Below are 19,820 nucleotides of genomic sequence, written 5' to 3' on the forward strand. Positions count from 1 at the left end.
GGCACTGGTGATAACCCAGGCAGACGGATAAATGAGGGAATGTTCCACTCCACTTCCCAGAAGGAGCCATCTGGGAAAACTGTTAAATTTGACCTGTTGCTGGAGCTCATCAGCCTTTTGGAAAGGTGTACACTGAACCTAATAGGAAAATAACCTCTCTGTCACATATGCCTGTCTTTTGTGTTTTTTGGGGAATTTTTTTGTTAGACTCTTATTTTTTTGGTGTGGCTATACAGTTTTTTTCCTGATGCTAACCTCTCAACTTATTAACTTGAACCATTTTGTAGCCCACTAAAAATACTGGCAAATGACAGTGGGTTCTGGACCTCAAGTGAACCATAAGAAAGCAGATGTTGTATGAACACAGAATTGTTCACTGATGCTTCTGCTCTTTTGCACAGCTATTTGCACAGGCTTTAAAATGTGGGGAAAAGAAGAATGAAAACACATGGTTTTCACAGGAAGTAGAGACAATACTAACATTCAAAAATGTTTATGCCCTCTGGTAGGAAAATGTTTTAAATCGAGTTTATAAGAGTTTTGGAATTCGAAGAGATAAATTGGTTATAAATACAATACAGCAAATAAATGGAATAGTAAACAAATAAGTAACACAAAGTAAACCAAGTAGTGTCTGGGCGCATATGTATTTCCTATTATTTTATGTGTGCATATGCACACTATTTTAGTGTTCTCTAGAATTAATAAAGGAAGAAAGCTTGTATACTCTATAAACACTCTAAAATTCCTTTCCAATTTAGTAGGAAATGAGAAGTTTTTATAGCGGTTTTGGACTCTTCTTTGTGTCTGTTGTTCAACATAAAATAGAAAATGATAACTTTTCCATATAAATGGTAGAAGACTTCTCCAAAAGACTTAATGTATGTGGAATTTTGTCCTGTCACTCACAGGTGCAGACCTCTTCCCTCACTCATGCATTTTCCATTATACCTTCTTAGTCTACTTTTTGGAATCATGATGCACATCCATGGATAGTGGTATAACCCTCAAACCTGCCCATATTTGTCATGCACAGGAACTTCTTTTCCATTGCAAATAGAAAGTTATAAAAGGAAGGAAAAAAAGTCTGTGGGTGCTGTAATTATGATACTTTAAGTTTTACTAGCTTAGTAATAGCAAAAGTCATAAAAATACTTTGCTTACCCAAAGTTCTTATTTATAGGGGGGTGGGGGCTTCCCCATTGTCAGGCTTAGCAATATTTGCCTAAATTAAGCAAGGGAATTTGTTCAGCCCATTAGAAGGACCCAGTCTGATGAATGGAAATGCTTTGGACATTCCTGCATTGCTAAGACTTAGAGGAGATGTTCCTCAAGGAGCTGTTTCAGTGCTCTGTGCTCGTTGTGACTTGTCTTCACATGGTGCAGTGCTGGTTTTTTTGTGGTCTTTGCTTCTGGGATTGTCCTCAGTAGTTCTGCCTTTTGGTGTGGCCAAAGGACTGTGGTACCTTTTTACAGCTCTTTATGTAATTTACTGCTGAGTCCATGTGCCACTGATTAAAGCTGTGCAGGGGGCTGCCATTGCATAGTCCTCAGGTCCAGATGGGTGCAAGTAATGTCATTTTAATGATAAGAGTGGGAAATTACAGAAGTATCCCAAGATTAATTCAGCAAATGTTTAACTTCTCTTGACTGGCATCTTCTGTACCTTTTTGACAGTTATGTGTCATGCTGGTATCTGATACTCTTTTAGATAAAGTTGCTACTGCATTTGAAGTGGTCAAGTTGAATTGCTTAAATAGAAGAGTTTAAATAATAACTAACCCTTCAATGAATTAAGCTAGAATTATGGACCTTGACTGTCCACCAGCATTAAAAGTATTTAGGTCAATTGTTTGCACATCTTTTAAAACTGGTCTCTCAGAGAGTCCTTCTCATAAATACCAGATGATCAGTCATCAGAGAAGGAAAAGCAAATAAAAAGCTCAGAGTAGTCATCGTAGCGATAGTATTAGGTAAACAAAAAGTAAATATGAAACTGAGAAGGAAATTCTTCCCTGGCATAACACTGTTGTGTTTTGGAGACCAAATTTTTCAGATGTGTTGAGACTCTTTGGAATTAACGGAGTGTTGCAAAGTAGAAAGCCAGATTGCCTGAAACACTTGACGCCCACACTAAAAGCTGAACCAAGGTGTGTGTCTGTAACTGCACACATCAGTTGTGGAAGGCTGTTTTCCATGATAAAATATTGGAGGTCAACTCTTAGCACCTTTTCTTCTGTGCACAATCTCCCATGGTTTCAGGCTGGGCCATCACAAGGAGTACAAAAGAGGTTATGGACGGAAACATTAACAACTATGTTGACTCCTTTTCCACCTGTGGTAGCAGCTGAAAAACAGATCAAAGCTCAGAAGCAGTTGTGTTCTTGTAACACTTTATGGCATTCACAAGGCATTCTCTTCATTTGAGAACCAGAGAGGAACACTTTATTAGATTTCTCCTCTTCTTCTTTTGGTATAATGCCTGGGAGCAGTCTGTTTGAATACCTTGATAGCTTCTGGTGATCAAGCCAGCAAATTGCATCTCACATCTCCAAAGTCTGAGTGTAGCTGCTGATCCATGCACAGCCCATACATCCGTGACACTCGTTTGTCAGCTGTAAACTAGAAATGAGAGAATGATGAAAGTGTAAAGAAAAAATTATAAACGTGTTTTGGCTGAGGGGTTTAAGGTTTGGACCAGACTTCAAAACTTTGGATTGGGTTCTAAGGACATTTTGACACTTAAAAGAAATCTGTGTTAGCAACTGAGCTGTGTGCATGGCATAGCAGCAGTGCAGATTTGTGAAGATGTGTCCTCAGTGTGCTTGGACTGTCTGGACCTCATAAAGAAGGCCAGGGAATGCTGTATATTGAAAATGCATCAGGTATGCTAAATGGGAGCAGTCCATCCATTTAGGATCTCTGGACATGAAGCAGCCCAGCTGGAGCTCTACCAGGACTCCAGGCATCTGCAAATCCCAAATGAGAGGCCAGATTTCTCATTTTCACCCAGATGTTATTTCAGACAGAAAAACGTTCAGGAGAACTTGGCCATACATTACCACTGGCAAAGCTGCTTGTTCAAATACAGAATTTGAAGTCAGCAGGAGGCAGAGGTGCCTGCACATCAGGAAACCCCCTAAAATGCCTGTTCACATTTTCAGGTACCTAAAGACCAAGGTTTCAAAGCAGAGTATCTTATTTTTCTCTGGGGTTATCTTTCCCATACTGAGGGGGAGCTGGGTTATGCTACCTGAGGCAGAAGGTAGGCTCAGCCCAGATGCTGCTCCTGGAAAAGCAGCAGCTCCGATTCCAGCAGGAGCCACTGTTCAGCACTGAGGTGGAAGAGGAGGTGGGGAAGGGTGTCCCATTCATGTCATCCCCCTTCATACACTAGAAATAAACTTGCAACACATTCTCTTGGTCATGCCTTGGCTACAGGATGAGGCAGAATCCTGGCAGATAGTCTGAGCTGTTGGCACTCAGAAATCCCTTTGGTGTATTGCTGTAGCTGAGCTTGAGTGGCAGGGCACTTAATGCAGGGAAAAGGGATCTCTGCTTCTTACAGTCACATCAAAATTACCTGCTTATTGTGGAATTTGTCTCCACTAACTTGTGCTGTCTAAATATTCATTGACTTGTCTTGCCTGTTTTTACCCTTCTTTTACAGTCAGCGGAGAGAAGTAGATTTCCCCAGTGGATGATTCATCTCCCCTGTTTTAGGCTTCAGTATTAGAATGGAATAAATGACCCTGTACATTTCAGAGAGAGAGAGAGCTTTAAGCACCTCCAGCTAGCCAAGGTGAATGCCCACCATTGGTGGTAGGAAAAGCCAAGTTAATTTTTCACCGTTTCCTGCCCTTCCCACCCAGGCCTTCAACTTCCACCACCATTGAGTGCTACTTAAAAGATTTCAGGTGGCCTGAGCTGGCCCTGTGTTTCAGCCCAGCTTGTGTCAGTGGACCATGCAGGAGAGGGGGCTGAGTTAGGAGGAGAGATGCTGCAGTGGCCCGTTGAACTGGCAGCCCCCTGAGAACGCCGCTTCTTGGGTTCAGCCCACCGGTAGTTGCCAGGTTTCTGCCTTTCGAGGAAGAAGAGTTGTTTCATTCCTATCCTGGAGTAATTAGTGACTGAAATGCCAAAAAAAGACAGCCCCAGCTAGAGCCGTGGTTCTCAACCTCTGCTCTGCAAACCCTGGGGGTCCATGGATCACTTCTAAGGTAACTAAGAAGAATTCAATGAAAGGTAACTGGAAAACCCATGTTTATTGTCAATAGATTAACTTTCTCCATAAAGGAGCTTGTCTCTTCTGAAAAACATTTGGGGGCTGCCGAGCATAAAGGTTGAAAATCACTGAGCTGGAGTAATGTATCTTTGTATGTAATAATTTGACAGCTAAAGGGCTAAAGCTATTCAACTGTACCTTTATGAAAAAATGTCTGGAGAATTGAATAGAATGTGATAAACTTTGTATTGGCATTTTTGATTCAGTCTCTGAAACCTGAGTAACTGAAGGGATTCTATAAAAATAATTCTACAAATGTGCAAAGTAAAAGAATGAAGTCCTTTTCATATGGATTCCAGCTGATCATATAGAATCATGCTCATGCTGTAGACTATGATTATTCTGTACTCTTTTGAAGATTTAACCCTGACAAATGGTAAAGAATTATAGGTTCATTTCTGTAGAACAACAGGTTTCATCCCTAGTACCTATGCAGTGACTTTTTAGTTGTAGATGTACATTGAATTTAATTTAAGATATATGTAAATGATTTCTACAGGATAAAGAATCAAAGATACTCAAGATTTTGGATTTGCCCACCAGGGTAGCTTTGAATCCAGACACCCAGCTCTGAAAGTCAGATCCCTTGGACAGTGTGACATCACAATGCCATAGACTTTCCCTATGATGACTGGTACAAGAAACTCCTGAAAACGTTTATGAACCTCCTCTGCATTTAAAAAGACAAGTCAGATTTTGCCAAGCAAAGTTATTCCCCTCATGGTTTTACATGGTAAACTTTTTTAGAAGTGTTTTGGGGTTTTTTCCCTCCCACATTTGATTGAGTTTTACTTGATTTTGTCAGTATTACTTCACCTTTACTTGAACTGCTGGATAATTCATTTGTAGAAGAGGCAGTACATTTAGGTACTTCCATCTGTGTTTAAACAAGGCTCTTGTGCTTTCCCATTAAAAAAAAAAGATTTTGTATTATAATGTGGTAGAGGAGGTTCTGAATTTAACTCCTTCCTACTCTAGTTTCTCTCAGCGACTCTATGTTATCAACACCTGGGGTTTCTAGTTTACTCTCTTTGCAAATATGAATTTGCAAGAAGGGGTTGATGGTAAGTAGTGTGGTTTTAATTTGCACTTGCGAAGTGTGTCAGACAGTTTCATCAGGGCATGGCGAGCAGAGGAAAGCCTGTCTTCCTCTGAAAACAGCCCTCAGAGGATGTCAGAGAGCATGTTTGGCTGCGATAATCACTTGCAAATGCAGTATGGTTTTGAAATGAGCTGTCCAGGAGCTGCTGGAGAAAGGGATGCCTGTGCTCCTGTGAATTCACTCTTTGTTGTTCTCCTTTTTCTTTCTCCTGCTTCTACTTGTTTTCATGTTTCTGAGCAGTCACTTTGATGTGCTTTTGGATGAGTCTACCTTGTTGTGTTGGTGGAAGTTCTGTGGATTCACTTGGATGAAACATTTGTGACAGTCATCTGTTTTGCTAGACTGTACCCAGTGATATAGATAGCCCCTTCCAGGCTTCTGTTCATTACTCCATCTACCTGGCATCTTTACAGCCTCATCCATCCCTCCTATCCTCCTAGTGCCTTCCAGACAGCTGTTGAAATCGCTCTTCTAGTGGTATCGGAGTACCCTTTTGTTGTCCTTCCACACATTCCTGTCCTCAGAGCAGGAATCTTGTCCTTAGTGCCTGTTCATTTATAAAGTTTTTCCTTAATCCATTAGTAATCTTAAGGTTTAAGCCTGGGGTGATATTTGAGTGCATGGCTGGACTGTGGCCACCCTTCTCTCTCTCAGGCAAAAGGGCAGAGGATTTATGGTGATACCTCACCTGTGCCCTTGCACAGGAGCTACAACCAACTTGTGTCCTCATAAATCATCAATGCTCCAGTAGTGTTAAATTCCCTGTAGCCTGTCCCATTTCTCTACTACACCACATCAGCTAGCCTTACACCTCCCCCCCAATAAACCCCAGCTTTCATCACACACTTGCCCAGTGCCCTCAGAGGAATTCAGAATGAGTCACGCAGGGCGCCTCTGGGGACTCCTACTGATGCAAACTTCCTCCTCCTCAAGGCAGCCTGTGGTTTGATGCCACAGTGCAGCCAGTACTTGTTAGCTCAGGCCTTCGCTCTGGTGTTGATAGCAAAGTCTGGGCTCTGCTCCCCCAAATTGCCACCTTCCTTCACTGGACTCTGGTGCAGGAGGGCATACTCACAGCTCATCCTCTCTGTGGTGTCAAACACAGGAGCTGCTTGGTACCAGTCCACAGATTGTGAGGGTTTGGGGTTTTTTTGGAAGAAGGTTTTATCACTTATTATTAAGGTGTATTCCAGACCAGGCAGGAGACTGGCATCAGTGAAGTGAAGTGTTATGTGGATTTTTATATGTAAGATTGAAGTCCCCCAGTTCTTGAGATAGGATCAGAAGAGCTTTAGTAGCATCTGTCATGACCTGCTTCCAGAGTCTGCATTCAGAAATACAGAATGTGATGAACAGAGCTCACTTATGTTATTTTGGTTTGGTCTTTTCCCCTCCCCCAGACCAGCCATTGTCTTTATAACATTATCTACCTTCTACCTCTTCTCATGGAAAAGAAAAATGCTTTTCTGGTGGTAATTACACAGTGCTTCATTGTGGACCTTTCATCCCATTACAGTAAATGGACAAACTACTATAATTTACAAGAATGAAGTGAGGTGAGGAAATGGGAAAGTTTCTGGCACTCCCAGGCATAAATGCCAACCTGACATGGGAGAACAATTCTGACAGAAAGCAAGTTTTCTTGCTAGCAGTGGGTGCTGGTGCAGTTGTTTTCTGATGCAGGGATGGAGGAGTGCCGGCTTTCCTTCAGGTGTTTCAGAAGTAGAAGAATCAGGCACTATTAATGGAGGGCTGCAGACCCTTAACCTGTCTCTGCCCTTGCAGTTCAACTGAGACACACTTCAGCTCTTCCTTGCTCTCCATTTGAAAATCTCTTCAGTCTGTCTATGTGCTGCCTTGTCATGGATCTGTTAGCAAGGTCAGGGTGTGAATACATTGAGATGTTTTTCCTCCAGCAGAAGTTTGCTGCCTTATTATTCCCCACTTCTGAATACACACCTTTCACACCTCTCAGAACAGACTGATGCTCTTATTTGCCGGGTTTTTTGCTGATTTATAGTGTTTCCTTGTGGGAGTTTTGCCCTAAAGGTGTGATTGCAGGAGTAAGGTCTTTACCAGTGCATCAGCAAAAAAGTATTTGCACATCACCCGGGAGGAGCTGCCAGTTGGGTGGTAGAGCTTCCTTATCCCTTGGGAAGACTTGCTTGTAGGCTGTGCACTAGAAACTGAGTGGGTTGCACTTATCTTTTTTTCCTTTGTGTGAGGTGGTTACCAAATGTTGGAGGACACAGCCACCTGTACAGAGGATGAGTTTCTCCTGCCCCGTACAGAGGATGAGTTTGGAACCCTTGGAGGCTCAAGGTGGCTGAAGTTCCCCCAGCCCCCTCTGGGTGGTTTGGCAGCAATTAATTGCCGCCACCTGCTGACCAGGCACAGGATTTTTCTGGCCCCAGTACAGCTTGTGCATGTCCCAAAGAGTCCTCACCATGCCCTCCCCAGGAAGAAGGTGGTGGAGGTCAGGGTGCCTGCATAAATGGGAACACCTGGGGACAAATACAAGTTTGGTCATTTAAAGGTGTCATATGCCTTGGAGTGCACATAAGCATGGGTAAAGGCTGCCTTTGGGTTGCTGTGAACTTGTAGATTATCAAGCAGATCATGGATGAGATCAAGCCTGGTACAGGAAGTTTGAATGAGACATAACCTCATATAACTATGGTGTTAGGTGCAGTCAAACTGCATGTCTTGACTTTGATGCATTTCTCTGTAGAAGGCATAAAATTCAGGTACTCTTTTAGAATAAAGGAAAATAGAGAAACAAGAAAATATGCCTAATCCTAAACTCTAGAAATTCAAGTTACTCTTCTTTGATGTAGTGAAAAGACATAAAGAGTGTTGGTCAGTGTTCTTCAGAAACTTTGGCACTGTCAGCTCTTTAACAAAGATGTCTTTTCACATTGGTGTTTTTGAACATTTAAATGTGAGGTAAGCCAGACAGACAAGTACACTAGACTGAAGGATGTATGATGCCTGTTACACAGCGTCACTGCAACAAAGCTTCATTCCATGGCCAAATTGCAGGAAGCAGCAGTATTTGCTGTGATCCTCTTCCCTGGCTGCCCCAGCATTGCTGTGCCTGGGGCACCGGTACAGGGTTACATGGCTGCCGTGGTAGGAGCTGACTTCTGAAGCTCTTGGAAATCCTGACCCACTTTCTGCCCTTTAATGAAGCATGTGTAGCATTTAACTTTTCTGGGGTCACTCCAGGTGTCCAACCAGTACAGCCAAGGTAGGGACACCTCAGTGACTTGCTTTGATCAGAGTTCATTCTTACAGCCTGGGACCTGCTTGCAGCCTATCCCAATCTGCTGCCTCCTGCACAGTTAAAGGAGCTCCTGTATTGGGACAGAACCCTACAAGTGCTCTAGGGACCCAAGGAATTTCATGTCTCCGTAGAAACTATAATCTCATTTTCTCTCTTTTTCGAAACAGCCTCATTTTCACAGGAATGCATGGGGTTTTCCCTAATTATCCTCTGGCGAGCCTCCCTTTTTTTTTTTTTTTGTGTGTGTATAATTTTTTAATTTGTTTGTTAGGAGGTGGAGGAGAAGCCTCCAAGGAGAGATGAAATGCCATGCACGGCAGTTCTGCTTTGCTGCTGCGGTGCCGTCCCTGTTCTGTCAGAGCAGGAGAAGGTTGCTATTACCATTCTATAAGGTGTGGCCCTATGTTACTCTTGCTTTCCTAAGTAGTTTGAGTTGCTGCACAGATGTTTCTGTAAACCCCCATTTCCACCCTCATTGCTCGACCCAGTGCCCAAGCAGCCCCTCCTGCTGACCCTGTGTCTCTCTCCTTGCTCTCCAGGGCTCTGGGACCTCAAGCAGCTCTGTTGCCACCACCCCGTCCGTGTCCACTCCTGTCACTGGCCACAAGCGGATGATCATCCCCAACCAGCCTCCCCTCACCGCCACCAAGAAGTCCACTGCCAAGGGCCCGGGGCAGCCAGCACCCATCCCGGTCACTCCCGTTGGCACCCTGAAGCCGCAGCCGGTGCCGGCCTCCTACGCCACGGCCTCCACGCCGAGCCGCCCGGCCTTCAACGTGCAGGTGAGGACGGCGCAGCCCAGCCCGCACTACCAACCGCCCAGCCCGCAGCCCGGGCACTACGGCAGCCTGGGGCCCGGCCAGCCCTACGCCACCGCGCCGTCCCGCCAGCCCACTGCCCCTCAGTACGGAGCGCCACCGCCCCAGGGGCCCAACTACGGCTACGGCCCTCCGCCCGGCCGGCCCGCGGAGCCGGCCTACGGATACGCGCCCCCGCAGGGCCGCTACCAGGACCCCTACTACGGGGGGTACGGTGGCAGGAATGGCTCCGAAGCGCCCTACATGCCGCAGAGCTCCTGGAAGGCTGAGCCGGCGTATCCTGCGAGTAATGCCATGGGCCAGGCTCCCCCTGGGCTCTACCAGCCACCGGGCACGAAGAAGACCTACATCACTGACCCGGTGCTGGCCCCGCAGCCGCCCACCCTGCAGCAGAAGGTAAGAGATACCAGTGGTCACTGACATTCCTGGGAGAGCCACATGGCTGAACGTGGCCTGAGACGCTCCCTGAAAGGTGGTGGGGGTTAAGGTGGTGCTATCAGGGGTGTGGGGCAGATCTCCCAACATATGGCTTCTTAAAAGCTGGAAATAGGGAACTCTCATCTGCTTTGAAAAGAGCCTCTGCAGGGGCTTAGAAAAACTGTCAGCCGCAAATAATGAGATGGTGTCACATGTGGAAGCATGGTGTCAGCCCATGGGAGGAAGGCTTTGTCCCTGTGACATGCTGCTGCCCAAGGACCTCCCTGGCCATGCCTCTTAAAGGCATCACTCAACTGGATGCTTTTCTTCTGCGCACTCCCAAGATGAAGTGAGAGGCTGGGTGTGAGCTTCTTCATGTATCTGGGGACATCCCTCGTTCAACAATTAATCCTCCCTGTCCTCAGGCAGATGGGAGGTACACGAGAGGCTGGTTTTGATTGTGGTTCAGAGTGATTGCAGAGGTTGTCCTCTGGTGTGTTGCTGTTCAAAGATCACTTATCACTGAAACCACATGGAAATGAGTCCCCACAGAGCTCGGCTCTGGTTTTCGTCTCCGATGTTGGTACACCGGCTGGCCCCCATCCACTTCAACAAGTACCTGGACCTCATAAAGTGGGTCTGCCTGGTTTCTCTGCCCAATCTGATCCTGCCTGGCTTTTGTCACTTCTGCTGGTGGCCATCTCTAATGTGGCTCTGGGAGGTGTTTTAGCTTTGTGGGGCCCTCACTGTGTATGACGAGCTGAGGTTCCACAAAGGGTGAGGTAGGGAGGCAATGATGCTGTTGCTGCCCAGGCCCACCTTGGCACGTCTGAGCACATCCGTGCTCTTGAGTTTGTGGGTGCTCACAGGGAAAGGGGAAAAAGCTTCTGATACATAACAGAAAGCCTGTCCTTTTGTCATTTCCTTCTCTAACAACACACAGATGTTCTTCCCTGAATTCCAGGTTTCCTGACAGTGGGAACTTTGAAAGGCAAAGATGTTTCAAGGCAGTTTAGAGAGGGCAAGAAATTACAGAAATCCTTGAAATATTGTCTACGAGCAGCTAAGAAACTTCTTTTTCTCTTTTATTCCCCTTCCTTAACAAGAACCTTTGAAGCAGGGAGAGAAGCAATAAACTCTCAGTTCTGCAGGTAGTTGGTATAGAGCTTAGATTGAAAAGTAGTGAAAGACACAAAATTTGCACATAGCAAATTTAACTGGTGTAAATGGTTGTGGTTCCAGTGGAGTCACTGAGGAAATGCTGAGGTATAGTAGATCCATATTTAGACTTTTATAGATAAAAGTAGGCTTATATATAAAAAAAAATTTAAAACTGTAGTTCAGTCAGCATCTCTATGGAAACGCAAATCATCTCAAGCCACAAACAGCAGAAACCTGTTAGTCTCATTTGCATTACAAAGCTGGAGGGACAATTTAATTTAGCTCAACTTGGGGGTTTCATGTATGCCTATATATATTTGTATATACATGTTGGTGTTTGTGCACGTGGCATTTGCAAATACACAGACAGAAATACTTCATAAATATCTCTATAAAAATAGTTTCAATTCTTCCGCAGAAGAGACTATCATCTGCTTGATGATAAATCCCTCCAGAAACTAACTTTCTCTTCCAACCTGCTAAATAGCTGTTTTCTTAACCTATTTCACTTTTGAACTTCAAATCTTCTGTAACATATTGATGGCAGGCTTTGCCTTTAAAGCAGTGTTGTCCAGCCTTACCACGTGCTGTTCTCTTCCTTTGCAGAATAACTCATTCATAAATTCAACTTCGGGAATTATTTCATTTAGAAGGGGAAAAAAAGGCTGTGTTAGTGCCAGGTATCTGTTAGGAAGAATTGTCATTGTAATTTGACTTGGCTATCATGTAAATCTTAATGTCTTTTTCAACACACACACATGATTCTGCATTTGCTTGTGTTTTGCCTTTTCAAGGTTGATTTGAGACCTTTCAGTTAAGGAAACAGAAAGGGTAAGAATCATTAATACATATCCCACAAAATGTAAGATGACCTTTTGGAATTTTTCTTCTTGCAAGGGAATTGTTTTAAAATATCAAACAATTTCTAAATGTATTCAGAAAAGTGCATGCCTAATCTTGAACACAGTTTATGTGCAAATTATTAAGGATGTCGTAGCAAATCCATCTCAGATTAAAAGTTCATGGTCCTTAATTCTAACATATACCATGATCCATCACTGTGAGTGGCAAATTTTTTCATTAAATTCGTTTCATGTTTTTAAAGGGTAAAAAAAAAAGGTTTATATTTGGCATTCTGGCTAGGAAGAGGTTCATGACACTGGCTCTGTGTTTTTGCTGGGTACTAATCATATTGAAGTCGCTGCTGATCCAAAATAAATCTGGATTGGTATGGGAACAGCAAATAATCTGTGCTGGTTCTTAAAGCCTGCTGAAAACAATGAGTTTTACTCACACACAATTCCACATTGCATTCTGTCCTTGGGCCACTAATGGGGTGACACTCATGCATGTGAAGCCTCTGGGCATTTTAGTTTTTTGCAGCACCCTGTCTAGCATTAGTGCCCAAGTCCTAGTTAGGAAATGATCTGGTGGAGTGCTTGTCCTCATTTAAACCTTCATGTGCTTCAACAGCCAAAAAACCTCAGGACCTTTCTCTTCTGGATGGTGGGTGATGGGGACTTCTGTAGGAGCAGCAGCAGAGTTCTCATGAGACCATTTGGCTACTCTCATGCTCTTGCTGTGCCTGCTTAGACCAAGTCAAAATCTGAAGCCTCTCAACTTCTCGTCTCCCAAAGGGCAGAGGGCACAAGGCCAGGGTGGCTCATTGGGTATACTCATTTCTGGCACCAACATGTCCATAGTTGACACATGACAAAACCAGTTTCTGATGTGGAGTATTCCCAGGACTTAGCCCTGGGGCCAAAGCAGGAGTGGTAAACTCCCAGCACTGACCAGCTCATCTATCACCAGGTGCTTCTGTGCTGGACTGGTTAAGACACCGAAAACCCTTGTTGAGTTCTCATATCTCCAAATAGTTTTAGGTCCTTTCACTGGTTTTGGTCATGTTTGAGCATTTTTGAGATACTATCATATCTTCCAAGTAGATTTGTGGACCTTTTAAGGACCTCATGTATCTCCTGCTGTATTTGAGGGGTGGCTCTAGGAGATCTGTTCTTCCTAGATCCCAGATATTGTCCTAATTCTACTCATAGGCTTTGGGAAATATATTCCTTCCTAAAGGGACCTTTCATATTTTCAACATCTAGACTAGGTACCATTTGAGACAGCTTTGTGGCTCTTGTCCAGAATGGTGGAAATCTTAATAAAATCATTGATCTCTTGAGATCAATTTAACAATTTGGTGAGGACAGAAGTGTCTTGTAGCTCTGATTTAGTACAGCATCCAAATCCACGTTTCTTTGCTGCAGATTTGCTGGAAGGAGAAAGAGAGCAATGTCCCTTTGGTAGCTGTGTCTCTTCTCCCAGACATGGCACCAATGCCCAAGTTCCTTAACCTGGTCAGCCACGGGTTGCAGTAACCCCATTCACATCTGTAGAGGCATCAGTGCTTATGGACATGGCCTCCTCTTCAGACAGCCCTTCAGTTTTGCACACCTTTCCAGGTGAGCACCATGAAAAGTGGGGAGACGCTGTAAACCAGGAGGATTTAACAAGGCAGCTCATGCTTGTGGCCTGGTTTGGGTGGTGGTGGCTGCTCATGACTAGTGGACCTCAGCCACCGCATGGTTTCCGCACTGCTGGAGGTGATTTCTCTGCTGCCTGCTGCACCCAGCCCTGACATGGTCTCATGCGGTTTGCAGTGCCCAAAAGGGACTGTGATGGCTCGCCGTTTTCTCGTTTTACACAGCTTTTGTCAGTTTTTCCACTGATTTAATATCTGTGATGGAGACATTCACTTGGAAGTTTCGTCTTTACCTCAGAAACATCTGCTCACCAGTGCCCTTCACTACAACTGATGCACTTCTCTTGCACTGGTTTAATAATTTTTAGTCTGCCATCACTCACATAAAGGAGATACCTCTGACACTTACATTTGAACCGAGACTAATTCTCTTGCTATTTGCTGTTAATTTAGCAACTAGAAATTTTTCCCTCTCTGCAGATGAATAAAAGCAGTCTGCCAGATTCCCTCCTGCTGTCACAGGGATATATGCCTTCCTAGAGTTGCTTTTGACTTGTGGAGAAAGGCAGGCAGCTTGCTTTGCATTGCTTGCCTCCCCCAAAGTGTATTCTCACCCAAAATTTTATGCTTTCACCCAAGTGTCTTCACAAAAGTCACGTATCAAAAGTTTTGAATGGATGGAATTTAGAGACAGTGTAAAATGATGATTGAAGTCGGTGTTCCGTCAGTGTGGCAGAGTGGCTTCCCATAGTTTTAATATGCTCAAATAAAGCAAACCAAAGTAAAATTAAAAAGGGTGATTTAAAATATTCTACTTTGGCATTTAATGAATTTAAAAAGTCTGAAAGCCAATGTGAAATGAAATAGAATGTGAAATTCTGAAATTCAGAGTTGAATCTGTGAGTTCAGTGTGACATTTCAAAATTTCCAGACGAATATGCAGTTCCTTTCTACCCTGAGAATAGCAACAAATGTCAAAATGTTGACATTCTTCACAAAACAGTAATTCAGAGCTCTAACCAGCACTAGCTGTATATCAGCTGCTGACTCTGTCATTGCTTCTGGGTGGATTAAATTAAATACTGTTGCTTCTGTTAAAATGAGGAGGAGGGGAAAGAAGGCAGTTGTGTCTAACAATAAGATGAGAAGCTCAGGACTTGTGGTACTGTGGCATTGAGAATGATGTTTTCCTCTTCAAGCTATTATAAATCTCTGCATGAAAATCGTTGTGGGTTTTTTCAGGTGAATAGGTGCTGGCAAGAGATGCAAAGAGGTGTTTGCAGGATGGTGTCCTTATCCTGACTGCAGAAATATGACACAGTCTGGTTTATACCCCAGACTTTTGAAAGAGCCCAATTCTTGGCTCAAAATGTGTTTAACATGTTCACTTGAGAACTTTGCTCTTTGTTCTTTGTATTATATTTTTATTATTTAAGCACTCCATATACTAGGCAGGAACCAGCTGATGACAGAGCAATTAATCAGTTTTTTCTCTTAGGTATCATATATTTGAATTGTTTTCCTGAAATAATGAAACAAAGAGTTGCCAAACAATTACCTTGAAGTTTAAGATAACAGGGAGCCTGCAGTTACAGGAGTAAGTCAGGTCAGCATATACTGAAAAACCAACTTAAATTTACAGCTTCAGGATGCAGCTTTTGCAGCTTTAGCCTTTAGTCAGCCACAATGGGTTAGAAATATAAGAGGAATAATTGAGAAAGAGGCTTTTGGCATAATACCTGGATGTTCTTTCTTGCTCCTTCTTAAAATAAGCTGAGGACAATGCCTCCACACATGATAAGGCATGGGGCAACCTTGAAGTTAATCAAGGGCTCTACTTCTGTGCTGGTTAACTCTTGATAACCGAGGGTCTACCTTTAGAGATCCTGCCAGACTGTGTTACAGGCTAACATAAGAATGTTGGGTCTGGGGTCATAAGATGCAGTGAGTGTATACTTCCATAGCATCAGACAGGGAGGCTGGCTGGTTTCCAGGCAGTGGGGCTTGCCTGAGCCCTGGGACTGCCTGAGCTCAGGTCTCTAAGGGGCAGCCTGATCTGTAACATGATGTGACATGGATGGTTGGCCTTGCTACTGGTTTACAGCTTTCATACAGAAAGCAGCACCCATAAAAGTGAGTGCCACTTAATTTGCAGACTCTGGCTATTGTGGGTGATGGTGCTGCTGATTACTGGAGGAGCTGGTTCCTTCCATTTAAAAATACACTGGAGTCCAGCTACATTGTAATTCTTTCAAAGCCAAAGCACCAGAGCGTGTGAGGAAGCTGTTCTGTCAGATAACCTCTGTGTCATTGTCAAGTTTATTGCAATGAAGCCAGAACTTGAATGGGTAGAGAAACGTGTCCAAAGTTAGGCACCAATTGATTAGGAGAGATGGGCAGAACAAGGAGACATGGAGCATCCTGGTGTAATTGGTGGCTCTTCTCTTTGAGGTGAGAAGGTCTCTGGCTGCCCTGTTGGTGTGAAACTCTTTGGGCTTATGGCTTGTTGTTAATGGCAGTGTCAAGAGAAGTCACTATGCTCACAACACAGTGACAGCATAGATGATGCTTTGGGTGATGTCCTGTTTTGGCCATGTCATTTGGAGTGGATCTTTCTATATTTGGGTTGTTTTCCCACTGACCTCTGTGAAGCATATTTGAAGTCTTAATCCAGCTTTTAATGGCACACATGCAGATAAAATAGTAATGGTTTGTTACTGAAGCACCACTTTGTGTAGGGGGCTGTGCACAGTTTAAAAGATCAATCATTTTTCCCTGGATAGGGGTGGTTGTGCATAGATAGGCTCTTGAGCCCAGTACTTGAATGAGCAGGCAAGTTAGAAAACTATCATGGTGCACAGTGAACAGTGCCAGCCATGAAGATCCCACCAAAAATAGATATTCAGTTGTAAAGATTACAAAGTAGTCTATAACATCTGTTGATATAATATTTGTTTCATCCAAGAATAATGGTATGAAGCAGTTGCTAATATATGGTTACATTTACTGATCATAAATGTTCTGGTGTTAAACTAACTTTGGCCTCCACATAATGGCCTTCCTGTTTAGATTTACCTCTGAATAACTATAAAGAAACATGATAACATAGTAAATTTAATAGCAGCCTTTGGGGGAAAAAAGTTTAAAAAAAAAAGAAGAGGTTTCCTATCACAGGCTGAAAGAACTCCTGCAAGGCAAACAGAATCTGCAATTACACTGACAGTTTTGTTCTTAAATGAAAATAATAGTGAATTATAAAGCTGTAAAATTGTTTTCACAACAATATTTTGTTTTTATAACTTATACTATTTCACTTAGTAGCTGCCTGGCTCCACAGCAAGTTACATAACATGGTATTATGAGTATGATGCCTCAACTTTTTGTCTAGGGAATTAATTTAAGGGCTCTAAACTTTCCAGTCACATTTTCTTCTTTGTTCCAGACACAATGTATTCTCTCTGCTGGAAGAAATATCAGATGAACTGCATCTTACTTGTAGCAGAGTAATATACATATGTCTCTTTATCCACACTAATAGGGCAGCGACTTAGTTTCACATGGCTCCTCAAAATAGTCCAGATTGAAATGGGCCATCTAAATCAGCTACACAAAACAAATTAGAAGAGTAGAGCTGCTGTGTGTTAGCTGATCAATGTAGCATTAGCAAGGATTTTCCACAGTGTGGTTTAGCACAGACAGATGACTTATTCTTACTGTCAGTATCACTTGGACTCCCAATTAAATATTTTCCTAAACAAACAAACAAAATTTCCTCAAATGAGTTGGCTGTAACTTAACCTGACTTATTAGGATTAGTTTAGTCATCAATAAAATGGAACCACACCTGAGCTATAATATAGAGCAGATTAGCTATCATAATTTTCATCCTATTATTGCCTAATTAGACTCTGCCAACACCTGAAGAATCTTTTTTTCAGGGTTTTCCTCCAGGTTTGTAAGAACTGGTTGTTCATTAAATGAATCACTTCTTTTCTGTTGCTGCGATAGAGCTTAAAGCAAAAACTCATGCCTTTTCCATGGAGAAAAATGGCCTAAGTGGACAGGGAAGCTCCTGCTGTGTACATGTAGATTCCTTCTAGGCTGTCATCTAGGTGGACACCTTCTGAGGTGGATTCGTTCTAGGCTGTCACCAGGAAGCCTGGAGGGATTTATTTTGCAGTCCAACTCAGCCAACAGAAGAAACCTCCGTGAGGAAGTGTCCTGCAACATTGGTATTCTTGTAAGCCTCTGTTTTGTGTGTATCTCAGAGACTCAAAGATTCAGGTGACAATTTTGTTTTCCTGATCTGATGATCAGCATCAGAAAGGTGTCCTTCATCTCCTTCTCCAGCTTGTGTTAGAAGGCTGCTTTTCTGTTCCTTGCTGCATAAAAATCCTTTCCCCCTCCTATTATGCAATACTTACTTGTAACCTCTCTTTCCACAGGCTGCATCCCAAAAACATGCTCTAGAAACACATCAATTCTTGCATGAACTCATTTGAATACTTCAGTTACAACTCTCTCCTGAACCCATTTTCTCAACTGCATTTCCCATCATCTAGATTTTTCACAACTTTTATGTGTTTCTACATCACTTTCCCTCAGGGTTCTTGTCCTCCAAGGCTTAGGCTTAAAATTAGGCCTTTTGCTGCTGTAGAATTTCCAGATCACTGAGCAAGTGGTGGATGAGTCTCTCTAGTAGATTTTTTAGTGCAGAGAAGTAATGCAGTTGTACTGCAGGCAAACATGGCCCTGTAGGTACCAGAGGGTGTTGGGAGTGTGCATGCTTTGTTTCTTCATGGTGTTGCTCACCAATAATTATGTCCAAATACAGTTTTCAAATCTGAATTCAGCTTCCCACACACCTTTCTGTACCATTTCACCATCAGGTCACCTTCTACTGAATTAATACAGAACAGCAACTAAAGTCATATGTGTAATTAAAAGAAATTCAGCATAAATTTAAACAGCATGAAGATAAGAAAGGTAGAGGGATAAAGACAACTGGAAGCTCAGTTCTGTGTGACCTGCTTTTGAATAAACAACATTATATTCCACAATCAATTATCCAAAAAGTACAATGTGTTCTATTGCCAAAAAAAGGTTGTCAGATAGAAGTGCTTAGTCTAAAGGACACATGCACTGGAGTGAACATTAGTCTATTGTACTCAGTATAATAATACAGAGCTGGCTTGTTACTGGCTTTTTTTTCTTTTTTCTTTTTTTTTTTTTTAATTTTTGACCACAGATGTGATTATGCAGCTTTTTAATATTACTTCATAAACATCTAATTGCAGGCTTCAGCAAGAGGTGCAGACCTTGCTAGGGAAATCAAATAAGGTATGCTCTGTGCAGCCCAATAATAAGGCTTCCAATACAAAAGTGGAAAAACAAGTCATTAGTTACAACCATCGAACGGAGGTCTAATGGGAGCCACAGGATAAACATTCCATTTTATTATGTCTTCGTTATATGTTTTGCAAGAATCCATGGTTATAAATTAAAATTGCTTTTTGCAGCAGCAGCTGTAAAAAAGTTCAAAATCTGTGAATGTACCTATTATTTTTATTTATATCACAGCAGGCTGCTAGCAAAATTAACTTTTTTTCCCCTCCTATTTGTTAGTTAAAAGATGGAAAAAGCATACAAATGCATATCTGCAGGCAGCACTCAAAAATGCCCCCTGGCCTTTTTTTTTTAATCAAGATGGCATCAATTTAAAGTGGGAGACAAAAGAGGGGAGGAAACCCAAACATCTCCGATAAAATTGACTTCTTCACCATTACACAAGTTGGTAGGGTCTGGTGTTTGTTTAGAAATTTAAATTAATGCTAGTGAAAGCATCCAGATTGTACTTTGACAGATGATACAGGGATTTGCTTGAGACTATGTCGCTGACAAAGCAGAAGAATTTCTACGGCTCTTCTCCAATTGAACTGACAATCGTGGAGACCCTGATTACCAGCAAAAAGCAATATTAGAGCAGGATTTTCCAATGCTGTCTTCTGCCTTCTGAGCTGCTGTGTGAGGGAATGTGTTCAACCTCTGACTCTGCCCCAGACTCTCTCTTGAGCCTTCTAGCAAAACAAGTAATGTTTTTTTGTTTCTTAATACAGCATTTGGAAGTCACTGCCCCAAGGTAACAGCCAGAGCAAGAGATCTGTGGAATGGAAATTTGTGATGGTTGGAAACATCTGTTTCTCCTTTTAGAAAGGATACAAAGACATGAAATCATAAACCTTCATCACCCTCATCAATCCTTCTGC

The 19,820-nt window shown here is 42.8% G+C and overlaps 1 protein-coding gene and 2 long non-coding RNA genes across 21 annotated transcripts in view; 1 reads left to right on the forward strand and 2 right to left on the reverse strand.

Annotated features, from left to right (window-relative positions):
• LPP (LIM domain containing preferred translocation partner in lipoma) overlaps window positions 1-19,820 on the forward strand; it is a 334,843-nt gene that overhangs the window by 195,424 nt on the left and 119,599 nt on the right. For all 19 annotated transcript variants that reach the window (XM_068200654.1, XM_068200660.1, XM_068200643.1 and 16 more), the window contains one exon: window positions 9,213-9,887. In XM_068200654.1, the coding sequence (XP_068056755.1) occupies window positions 9,213-9,887 (675 nt within the window). The remainder of the gene's footprint in view (window positions 1-9,212; window positions 9,888-19,820) is intronic.
• On the reverse strand, window positions 177-9,218 carry LOC137479926 (uncharacterized). Its single transcript, XR_011002593.1, has 2 exons — window positions 3,584-9,218; window positions 177-2,622 (listed from the first exon to the last, which is right to left on the reverse strand). It is a non-coding gene; the product is annotated as an uncharacterized lncRNA (long non-coding RNA).
• LOC137479925 (uncharacterized) lies at window positions 14,958-15,429 on the reverse strand. Its single transcript, XR_011002592.1, has 2 exons — window positions 15,294-15,429; window positions 14,958-15,076 (listed from the first exon to the last, which is right to left on the reverse strand). It is a non-coding gene; the product is annotated as an uncharacterized lncRNA (long non-coding RNA).

Source organism: Anomalospiza imberbis, chromosome 10 (assembly GCF_031753505.1).
Source record: "Anomalospiza imberbis isolate Cuckoo-Finch-1a 21T00152 chromosome 10, ASM3175350v1, whole genome shotgun sequence".
Classification (NCBI taxonomy): Eukaryota; Metazoa; Chordata; class Aves; order Passeriformes; family Viduidae; genus Anomalospiza; species Anomalospiza imberbis.